This window comes from Camelina sativa, chromosome 16 (genome assembly GCF_000633955.1).
Source record: "Camelina sativa cultivar DH55 chromosome 16, Cs, whole genome shotgun sequence".
In the NCBI taxonomy this organism is placed as follows: Eukaryota; Viridiplantae; Streptophyta; class Magnoliopsida; order Brassicales; family Brassicaceae; genus Camelina; species Camelina sativa.
In genome coordinates, this window is record NC_025700.1 from 28,682,920 (window position 1) to 28,694,848 (window position 11,929).

Below are 11,929 nucleotides of genomic sequence, written 5' to 3' on the forward strand. Positions count from 1 at the left end.
AATTTCTTATTGCTGGGTGATTGAACTCGGCAGGTATGTTCCTTCCGGGTAGACATGCCTTTGCACTACCTGATTGCTTGATAATTGCTCTTTGTGCTTCTTGGCCCAATTTGAAGCGCAATTAGGAAGATAGACCAACTCAAGTGGAGAGTCAATAGGGAAAGATATGGTCTCCAGTGATTCACAAGTTTCTGCTATTAGTGTTCTGAGCGAGCCAGGAAGCTCTGGCAGTGATGCAAGTTTTGGACAGCCACCTACGTAAAGCTCTTTTAATCCATGAAGATCTTTGATCCAATCTGGAAATTTCTCAATATCTGCTCCACTTCGTTCTAGAAAATGTTTTCCTGCAAATCGAAATGTAGTGACACTACCAATTATACCGAGCCTCTGAAGGCGAGACCAATGCCAAACTGATTCAGGCAATTCTTCCAACATCGTGTCTGCGATATGGAGTGATGTGATGTTCTTGGAAATATTTGGAAACTTTCTCAATTGTGAGCACCCCACCATGTAGACCGATTCAAGAGATGCCAAATCGAAGTGTATCCGAACAATGTGTAGCTTTGTGCAGAATCCCATGTCTAACAACTCTAGTTTATGAAGATTTCCAACAGAGGAAGAAATCTCCACCAAACTCTTGCAAGCAGTCGAGATTTGTAGCATTTGAAAGATCGGGAGTTTCTTGAGGTTCAAGGATCCTAACAAATCCATCTTCTTGAGATTTGTAAGGGGCTGAATATATAACGACACAATAGAGGAAGAACATCAATACATGATGAGAAAGTACATATACGTCAAATATTTATAGTAAGCTAATATAAAAACCAACCTGGGCTCCTTCCCCAAACTTCTCAAGTTGGTTATACCGCAAGTTAAGTTTCACAAGATATTCCGAACAAAATGTACGAGGAATAAGCTTTCTAGGGTATATGTCCTAGTGTAATAACCTTAGACGAGGTGGAAGATCCATGTCCTCGGGTAGATGCACTCTATCACTACTATCAAATTTTGTCATGTAGACGTTGAGAAATTGAAGATAAAACGCATACTTTTAATGATATCCAACCAATGCTCATTGATGTATTATATCATTCGGAAGACCATAATGTAATGTAGTTTTGAGTGTAGAGATGATATGATTTATAATTTGATTAAATCACACCAATATATGTTCTAAAACCTGTTAGACGAGACCTAGCGGATGGCACCTAATCATATACGCAAACTTTTCTGTGTTCAAATTTGGCTATGTCAAATAATTTGGTGACCGACCAAAGAATCCATAAACTATTCTATAAAATGGAATATAGCTTTTGTTACAAGAATTTAGTAATGTGATTCACTTTGTACACATATATATATGTATATATCAAGTAAGTTCCCGACCATATACTTGATGTGACTTAATTTTATATGTAACTAGAAGAAGGCATCTCGAAGTTAATAACTGCAAGATAGGGGAGAAAAAGAAATCACATACACTTGGTGTTCTGTCCTTAATTAGCTGATATTCTTGAGCTTAGGCATTGGAAAAGCCGTTTTAACAATAAGCTATTGAAATTTGTACGCTTTTTGCCCCTTCGTTATGCTGACTCTTCGATAATTGGTTCACAAAAATCATCAATATAAAAATCGTGTTAATAAACAAGTATGAATAATATTTGGAGAAGAGATTTTGTGATTTTGTTGGAAAAAAATAGTTTTTTATATTGTTAAAAAGTATGCAGCACTGAACAGGTTGAGTCAATTTGGGAGGAACCTTAGGTGAGAAGGTCGGTAGCGCAGACTCATTTGAATGAGTTTCTTCATGAAGCCACTTTATTGTTAGTCTTCAAATTTCTGATCTGCTTTGGCTGATGTGATGCATGCCTTAGCAACTAATGCCAATCATGCGATGATTTTGTTCTGAAAAGTTTATAGTTTATAATACGTTTTTTTAGGTTTTTAATAAGTTCTAAAAAGTTTAGATTTTGTATTCTACAAATTTTATAAAAAATTTGAACATGTACCATTTGTACATGTTCTATAATTTTAGAATTGAAATATGTTTTAAAAATTTCAGAATTCAAAATATTTTCTATAAAATTCATAATAGATATTCTACATTTACTCTATGTTCTACAAAATTCAGAATATATTCTACGATTTACTATATGTTCTAAAACAAATAGAATATAAATCCTACAATATTTTAGAATATACATTCTAGCAAAATTTGAGTTTCATAAATATAGATATAAAATCGAAATAAAGAAAAGTAAATATATTTTTTTAAGATTTGAATATATGGTTTAGAACCACAATTCAATAAAATCAAACTCAAATTATATTAATCAACAAAGACTCAGATAATTATTTTGTATTGCTAAAAAATTATTTAATTTGCTCAAAATCCATATTTGGAGAAGAAATTACAAACGCGTATTTCAGTGTTAACTATACGCCTTTCAATAAAATATCTCTTAAACCGGGATCGTATAGATACTCCGACCCGGTTCGATATATAATTCGGTCGTCGGTTTAGCTTATCTAAAGTTTTAATATTTAATTTTACTTAATTTAAAATTATTAAAAAAAAAAATTAGCTCATCCAACGTGTATATAAAAAACATTAGCTTTCAAATATCCAAATAACCTTTCGCGTTTATGAAGTAGAGTTTTCTTTTTGGTATGACGTTTAAGAAGTAGAGTTAATTAGTGTTATCAGATATTTTTTGGTTAGTAGCAGCATTATTATAACATGTAGGCCTGGGATTGTGAACCAAACCCAACTGAAATTTGGACAAATCGGTCCGGCTTTTTAATTGATTAAACCGATCAGAAAGAGTCTAATTTAGAATCGGTTAACCGTTCGGTAAACAGAGAGTTGAATACAACAAAATCACATACTCATGTCTCTGTAGAAAGCTAAATATAAACTAACATGTGAAATAAAAATCAAAATATACAAATCAGAATGGAGGGAGTGATACCTTGTCATGCCTTGGGAAGTTTTAATTTAGGATCGGTTAACCGTTCGGTTCAACTCTAACCTCCTAATAGGATCGGTTAACCGTTCGGTTCGCCGAGCATTCACTTCGTTCTTCATCATCTTTCTTCGATTACTTTTTCAAGTCCATACAAAGTGGTAAACAGAGAGTTGAATACAGCAAAATCACATACTCACGTCTAAGTGTATATGTAGAAAGCTAAATATAAACTAACATGTGAAATAAAAATAAAAATATACAAATCAGAATGATACCTTGTCATGCCTTGAGAAGTATTACTTTGGGTTCATCAAACTCATTGCTCCCATCAGAGATATCTTCATCGTCGTCCATAGACACTTGTTCAGATATAGATTAAGCTTCTTATTGTTTTGTCGGTTTCGGTTTCATCCGTCAAGACACCACATTCAATAATGTCGACTTCTTGGTGTGCGGTGATGATTTCCAGCAATATCTCTTTCTCCGGTTCAAACCATTGATCATCTTCAGACAATACAATGTGAGTAATACAAAGATGTTCCCCTTGGATTTCACGGAGACCCGTAAGTATGTACTGGTCAGAGGGCCAACCGTTTAAGCATATGCGAGACATTGAGTAATGAGTAATATGTTCTTTCATCTCCTCTGTTTTAGGGGAAACCACTACGCAAATCCTAAACCCGCAGAAACCTGGTCGGAAGGTCAAGGAACTTCCTATAGCTCGGTGATCGAACTCCGCAGGTATTGTTCTTCCGGGTAGGCATGCTGACATTGATTGCTGAGTGATGACTTTATGTGCTTCTTGACCCAATTTGAAGCAGTTGGGAAAGATACTAGTGTCTCCAATGATGCACAAGTGTTTCCTATTCGTGTTTCAAGTGAGCCAGGGAGCTTTGGCACTGATGCAAGTTTTGGACATCCAAATATCTGAAGCGATTTTAATCCATGAAGATCTTTGATCCAATCTGGTATTTTCTTTAAAGAGCCATCGATCTACATAAACAAAGTGTTATAAGTCAGCTTACTTAATATGATTCATTGATGGATATTACATGGGCTAATATAATAGTCTTGTATTGTCAATGTTAGGAAATACAAGACACGTTATTATTATATTGTCAATGTTAGGAAATAGAAGACACGTTATAACAACGTTATTCTTGTATTGTCAATGTTAGGAAATACAAGACACGTTATAATAATAACGTGACTTCATTGATGGATATTACATGGGCTAATATAATAGTCTTGTATTGGACATGCCGGCTGGTTTATAATAGTCTTTTACAAACTCCCAAATTTTAAATTACTCATTATTCTTACTACTATTCCTTTCTAGAGACGTGACTTCCAAATCTACAAATTTAAACCAGCCGGCATGTCCTTCTTATTAGTCCTTGAAGGAAGAACATAAACACTACCTTGAATATAATGATAGACAGGCTTGATTTTCACTCCATTATGAATCCATAGTTGTACTTTGTCCCGAATGACTTATGTAATTAAACGACATTGTCAACGAACGTGTTGAATGCATGGAAAGTATGTCTTTGCAACATGGAATCAATGCTTGTTTTTTCTCCTTAATTATTACATCAAGTTAAGGATAAAACCATGAGTGAGCAAATACCAATATACATACGTACATTCACACCATGCCCTCGTAACAGTTTAGAACACTCATTATTACAAGATCATATTAAAGAAAAGAAAAAGAAAAAAAAAAATCAGAAAACAGACTCTACGAAAATAAGAAAGAAAAAAAAAACTAAAGAACAAACTTATACACAAATTAGCTTGAATTTATGTGATGCGATAAACAATAATTTAAAATGAAGATGGAAAAGATGAAGATAAGGCAGATGATCCCAAGGTCATTGATGGATCTTGGTTTCCAACAAGAGATGATGAGCCTTCCACGTTTATGTTAAGGTTGTCCCAGAAGAAAATATTAGAGCATTGTTGTGAATCTACCCATTGATCATAGCTTAGGTCTTGCCTCTTTAAACATTCGAAAGTTGATGACATATATCCATCTTGCGAATTGCTATTTTCCATTGGGACAATGTTATCCATATTTTCCTCTATTAGCGCGGGGAGATTATAACTTATAGTTGTCTCAATATTCGAACAGGTAGAGTTATTGAACAAATGGGACGCCATTGTAGGAACTTGAAACGGTTCTCGTTGTTCTTGTTGAGGAAGGTTCATATCCCATTCTTCTGTGTTAGTTGTTAGAAATGCTTGTTCGCAAAGGTTTCCTCTTCCTCCTCTTTGCGTGTCATGATTGTTGTTCTTGTTTGTGATGATGTTTTGAGAGAACATTCCTTCTAGGATAGGAAGTGTTGTGTCTACCATAAAGAGGGGAGGTTTATGGGAGAGAAGGGCTTCTTGAATCTTTATATTAGTTTCTTGATCATTGGCGAAATTTGACTGGTTCGGAGAATCCGTGAAACCATCAAATTGTAGGTTATCAACAGTGGATGGATTGGTGCTAGAGGTGACGGTATTGGCCATAGGTGTATCGTCCAAGTTCAATGTCACTGTAGTTACTGACGGTTGATGACGATTGTAATGGTGATGCGGTTTTCGTATCTTTTTCTTGATCCATGAATTCCAATAGTTTTTGATCTCGTTATCCGTTCTTCCGGGTAGATGGCTAGCTATATGCGCCCACCTAAAAAAAAAAGAAAGAAAAAAACAATAAGAAAATATGTATGTACAGTATGTATTTCTGTGAATGTTTGATTAAGTAACTTAAAGCGTACTATACTTGATAAAGAATTACACGTAGACAAGAGTACCACGAGATTAATGAAACTACACGTTAAAGATTCTTTTAGTCATCGGCAGTAGGCTAGTCGTTGCTTCGAACCGTGGCTAAACTAAACATATAATAATTTAATTTAAATAAATATTATATCATGACAAATTGAATAATAAGTATAAAATGTAGTATATATATAGTATGTAACTCCAACACAACAAAATTATTACTAAAAATGGTAAGTATATCAGTATTCTTAAAAGAATTTCAATAATGCTATTTTTATACACTATATTGAATTAACTAAGTTATCTCTACAAAATACATATTTAATTTAGCTTTGCGAAAAATGGAAACCTGTTTCCCACAACTCCATGAAGGCTTATGATCAATTTCTCTTCTTCAGAAGAGAACCTTCCTCTCCTAATATCAGGCCGAAGATAGTTTATCCATCGCAATCTACAACTTTTTCCACATCGTTGAAGCCCTAGATTTTATCAAACATGCATTATAATTACAATAAATCTATAAGTCAATTAGCGCAAGACATAAATAGAATTGTTAAAAAGCTATATATACATAATCAAGTACCTGCTTTTTCAGGGATTTCACTCCAACATCCATAGCCATGAGTTGTGATATATCTAATAAGCTTCTCATCTTCTTCCGGTGACCAAAGCCCTCTCTTCACTTTTTGCTGGTTGCAGCATGAGTGATGACCCATTATTAGTTAGTAGCTCCTCAAATTAACTTAATTTATAGCGAACCACTTAATCGATGATAATAATTAAGCTTAAATTAAATTATATATATTAAGTATATCACCCTAAAGGTTTTTACTCTCTTTCTTTCTTGGGTTATGTTTATTTGAGAGTTTCATATGGCTATGGAAGAGGAAGAAGCAAAGGAGAGTTTTAAAAAGGGGCAGGAGACAAATGTCGGGTCGGGTGAGGACCCAGGGGTAGGGCCTGAGATATTTCTGCATCGATCTAACCTTAAAACGACGTCTCATCGACTTTCTATTTTCATGTGTTATTACTCGTTGTACGTAGAGAGCTTTTGGTTGTAGTATTATTACGTTAAGCCCTTATCACTTTTTTCTATGTTTTTCTCTTCACGTACCCTTCTGTCTCCCGTGAAAAGTTCCTCTTCTTTTCTTTGTTTCTTATATTCTTTAAAACTTAATAATTTATAAGACGAAAAATAGTTTGATATGTATAACTAATCGCCATATAGATTTGTTGCTCATCAGTAATCATGTACTCTGCACTGCTTTCCTCTATTTCTACCCCTCTAGCTCTATTACTCTGAATCTGTTAATTTTTTTAGTACCACAAATTTATTTATTTCATTAAAACGTATTTGGGTGTGAAGGATCGCGTTGGTTTATAATTTTGTCATATACTATATAAATAGTCTTTAACAAAAAAAAAAAAAAATCACATTCTAATTAAAACGCTGTTCATTTATCGTAACACACAATAATAAATGTACTTTTCTTTTCTGTGGGTAGTACTTGATGACCGCAAACCAAAGGAAGATGAAGCCAAACTTTAAATGATATCCTTCCATCTTTCAACTAAAACCCTATCTTTTTTAAAAAAAAAGTAACTTACTTATTCCAAAGCCCTATCAAAGATGAAAATGTTGTGTCACTTATACTCTCTTTATTTAATAAAAAATATTATTTTAACATATTTCATACAAATTAGGAAATTTTTTGAATTATATCACATATAATAAGTTGTTAATGATTGAAATTCAAAGAAATGAATGCTGGATTTAGCAATAAATTAAAAAATTTAGTATAAGAAATATATTAGAAATATAAAAGGATGTTCTTTGTAAAATAATTTTTTTAAAAATAACACTTTTTGTGAAACAGAAAAATATATGTTTTAATTTTTTTTTTTAGAGAACTTTATGATGGATTTATTATAATTCTGTTAACAACAACAACAATCGTAATTTCTAGTAAAAGAGAGCGCTCTTGGATTCTATATATGGACACGTATTAGTACACACAAGAAGTGTATTTGAAGTTGATAAAATAGTGTTTTCAACATTAAATAATTGATTAAGTCATGTAGCCTAGTTATAGTGATTTTTGAAATTAAAAGATAACAAATCGGAAAAAAAATATATTAGTGTACGTCCAATATTGAAGCTTTTTCAAAGATATACGAAAAAACAATCATCACAAGTTTCAGTTACAAGGCTTTGATTTAGTTAGGAGACATATCGGAAGACCTTGCCGATAATGAAATCGCTTCGTTTAGAAATTTTCTCCTTTTATTTATTTATTTATTTTTTTTTTGTATTGGTAACTTGTAAATATGTCATGCAATAGTACTATATGGTATATGTATATATAACAAATATGTCACATCAGGTTTGTTCTTTCTGACTGCGGGGACTTTTAATTTACACAATCTCATTAATTATCGTAATTTAAGCAGCTAAAATCTCTTATGATACAATAAGGGTCCTTAACAATATCAATGAATGAAATCAATTTGTTTTCAGATAGAATCCTTACTAGAAAGTATAGACAAATGCTTACGTAAGACGTACAAATTACGATTCATAATACATACATAAACATGTTCCAACACATAAGATAAGATGCATGGTCGTCGTTTTATGAACTTGATTAATTAGAATTTGGGTTATATAAAATGTCCAAAACACTCGCATCACTAAATCACTGTTCCATTACATTTTTTTTTTTCATTTATATGTATGTGTATATGTATGTAGCCCTACACACATGTATGTGAAGACCCCATGTACGTAGATGAATCGATGTAAAGTGGGACCGCTGGATTATAGCAAATCAATTACCAAACATCGATGTGAATTGGATCACATAGAATTGTGACTTTTGCTTCTATATATCGCAATCTATTTCTGGGCTATATTTTCTTCTATTCCTTTTTAGAGAAAAAATGAGAAAAGAAATCAAAATGAAACAAAGAAAAAAAACATTAAAACCTTTCACATTGCAAACATTCTATTTGAAACATCTGCATTCAACTAATCTTAAGTTCTCGGAATGTAATAAACAGAAACGCCTATATTTGTGAAGTAAAAGAGCATTTATTAGCACTCAACGTTTCTGATTATAATTAATGACTTAATGTACTTAATAGTGATATGTTCCAACTTAAGCATAGTTTTAGTGTTTTTTCTATCGTTGAAATCATTAAGGGCTTACCTTTAAGGAGGAGCAATAGACTGGCCTTGTTGGTTTGGGTCCACAAATGTTTGTTTAATTAATCAAATATAATTTTTAAACGAGGTAATGTTTTGTCAACATAAATAATAGTTCTGGTGATTAACTAGTGATGCTAATGAAGCAACTGTCTTAATTAACTAAACAAGCCTTTCAAGGGATGGTTGGTCGAGATACTAATAATCATTAGATTAAGATGTCTCTACCTTACATAATTCAGTTCTCTCCATTATGATCACACTCCCTTTTAAAGAACTCCTCAAGTTGATGTAGCGTATATATAGGATACTAAGATCAAATTTCTCATATTTGTTTATTATATATGTTTAGTTTAATTAGAATTGATACGTTTAAATGTATTTTTTAATTTCTCAAATAAATTAATTAAAACTGATATTTCGTGGAGTAGGACAAAATAAAAGACTTAATTTCTTTGCTAGAAACCTCGTGAGGTTACGTACCTAAGTTGATTTTATGTAAGTTCGTGGAATTTCTAATAATAAATATATTTACAAAATATAGGTCGTCTAACTTAAAATAATTAGCAATATAAACAAAACAACGTGATCGTCGTGGTTTTGGCGGTAGCTTTTGGAGTTAATTATTTAGTGTTTTGAAACTTTCCGAGGACTTTTGTCTATTCACTACCGTACGTGATCTCAGAATCTTCGTATGGAACCTTTTTTTTTTTTTTTTGTTAAAGGATATTCAATATGGAACCTTTTTCTTCTTTCTTTATTTTCATAAATGCTAGCTTTGTTTTTATTTACTATATATATATATATGAATATTTACCGATATAAAATATATACGTACTGGTAAGAATCATATCTGGCATAAACTCTCTTAATTAGTTAAAAACCTAATGAACCTTAAAAGATATATCTATCTTCCTACAAGAAAAAGAGACATTGACAATATATCTATTCGTCTTTCAGGTGATAATAGACATTCAAAACATATATCATTTGTGGTTGCTATCACATGACACCTGAGTTTGATCCTTCAAATGAATATAATATAATTTAGCAAAAATAAATGAATAGTATTATATTAAGATATTTGTTCCTTTTTCATCCCCCTTTTTTGGTAATAATTCCCAAAGCTATCTTTGTTTTCCAATAAGCTCTGCATGAGAAAAAAGAAAAAAAACAAAAACAAAAAAGTTACATGTAGTAGTGTATTTTTGAAATGTTGAAAATGGAGACATGCAAGTTTATTTTAACCTTTCTAAAGAAGCAAAATGTAAGATGTGGGTTAAGAAAAGGAATGTATTTTGGATTCAATCTGAGTTTTCGAGGTTCCTTTGAAAAACTTATTTTCATATTTTGTTTTTGGATATCATTATACATTGATTTAACAACAACAAAAAAAAAATTGGAAAAAATATAAGAAAGAAGGGAAGACATATGACATAGGCCCGTCCAGAGTTCTAAAAAGCCCAATAATAAGTAGAAAAGCAAACAATAGAAGAAACAAAAAATATCCTATTAGCCCTCAAAGAATTACAAAACTTCGAAATTGATCCCCAATAATTCAAAACTTTTACACAACAGGCGCCGAAACTTTCCCGGCTTGCTCCAACACCTCCAAAATCTCCGCACGACTCCTCACGATCCTATGGAAAACTTCTCTGATCTGTTGCTGCAACGGCACAAGCTCCTCCTCCATTCTCCGGCATATCTCCGCCATCTCCGCCACTTGCGCCGCCGCAGATTCAGCAGCATCTTTCTCCGCCGGATAATGAAATCCATCGGCGAATTCAATCAACGAGTGACCAAGCTTCTCCATCCTCGTCATCTCCTCCATTAACCCAGCGGATCCTTTCTTCTCTTTCTTTTTCCACTCATCTCCGATCCTCTCATGGATTCCGATCAAACTCTGTGCCCAACTCAAATGTTTCGGCGGCACAGGTAAATGATTCGCTAATCCAGATCTCTCCTGACACGGAACCGCCGCCGTTAACACCCACATTACGAACACCATCACCGTGCTCATTATAAACATCGGTTGCGGCAATCCCGCCGCTTCGTTACCACGCGGCGGCGTTAGATTCGCCGTCATCGCGTGGATCTGCTTCGCCGCCGACCAATTTCTCCCGACCGCCCACGACGAAGATTTTAGCTGACCAATCGTCGCTCCTCCTTTACTCGCCGCCGATGATCCACCGCTACGACGACCGAACGACCACGATCTCTCCGTCATCTTGTTCCCTCCGCCGCCGCCACCGCCTCCGCCGCTGGCATTCTCTTTATCCTCGAGACTCAACGCGACGACGAGATTCGCCAACGCGCGTTTCGCTCTTCTCACGTTACCGTCACCTAACGGACGTTGCTCCAAAGCCGTTACAGCGATCTCAGCTAATCGCTGGTAATGTCTAACGGAATCGATTCCGTTAACAACGGCGGTACAAATATCAAGCGCTTTAATCGACCGGTCTAACATTTCAGGAACTAACCGGTCAAAAGGCGGTTTAGAAATCTGTGTTGGGTCACGGCCCATTAAGAGAATCGCTTTGAATTCAGCTTCGCAACAGAGGAAAACATCCATGAGCTTACGAAGCCAGGTCACGGACATAATCTGCTCCGTGGCGGCTACGGGAGCAACGGTGTTCGTTTCATCGGACGCTGGAAGTTGATGAGGAGGAGGAGTAGGAGAGAGAAGATCGGTGAAGCGATCGGCGATGTGTTTTTGGAAAAGCTCGAGATCTTCTTGTTCTTGTTCGTTGTTGACGTCAACGAACTGGTTGCGACGGATACTGATCCGGCCAAGGAACGAGCCTTGATTATCTTGTGCAGGTCTCATGATTTTGTTTTTGAGGAAGAAGAAGAAGATTGGGAAGGTTTTGGAAATGGAGAGTTTATATACGGAGACTAAATAAATTTGTGGTGCGCATGTCTTGTCGGAGAGCTTGAGACCCGTTCTTCGTGCGCAGTTATCTCCTTTTTCTTGTTTCCA

At 34.4% G+C, this 11,929-nt stretch overlaps 2 protein-coding genes across 2 annotated transcripts; both read right to left on the reverse strand.

The window, feature by feature from the left end:
* Positions 4,540-6,616, reverse strand: LOC104753058 (transcription factor MYB46-like). Its single transcript, XM_010475334.2, has 3 exons — positions 6,328-6,616; positions 6,094-6,223; positions 4,540-5,646 (listed from the first exon to the last, which is right to left on the reverse strand). Exons 1-3 carry the CDS (start codon positions 6,458-6,460, stop codon positions 4,797-4,799), a joined length of 1,113 nt encoding a protein of 370 aa, XP_010473636.1. The 5' UTR covers positions 6,461-6,616; the 3' UTR covers positions 4,540-4,796.
* On the reverse strand, positions 10,339-11,908 carry LOC104753059. The gene has a single exon (XM_010475335.2). It carries the CDS (start codon positions 11,774-11,776, stop codon positions 10,517-10,519), a length of 1,260 nt encoding a protein of 419 aa, XP_010473637.1. The 5' UTR covers positions 11,777-11,908; the 3' UTR covers positions 10,339-10,516.

Excerpts from the sequence above, each read along its gene's own strand:
- LOC104753058 (XM_010475334.2), bottom strand. The coding sequence starts at position 6,460 with ATGGGTCATCACTCATGCTGCAACCAGCAAAAAGTGAAGAGAGGGCTT. Across the intron at positions 6,224-6,327 it reads TGAAATCCCTGAAAAAGCAG|GGCTTCAACGATGTGGAAAA; the intron begins GTACTTGATTAT and ends GATAAAATCTAG. Across the intron at positions 5,647-6,093 it reads CATGGAGTTGTGGGAAACAG|GTGGGCGCATATAGCTAGCC; the intron begins GTTTCCATTTTT and ends TTTTTTTTTTAG.
- LOC104753059 (XM_010475335.2), bottom strand. The coding sequence starts at position 11,776 with ATGAGACCTGCACAAGATAATCAAGGCTCGTTCCTTGGCCGGATCAGT.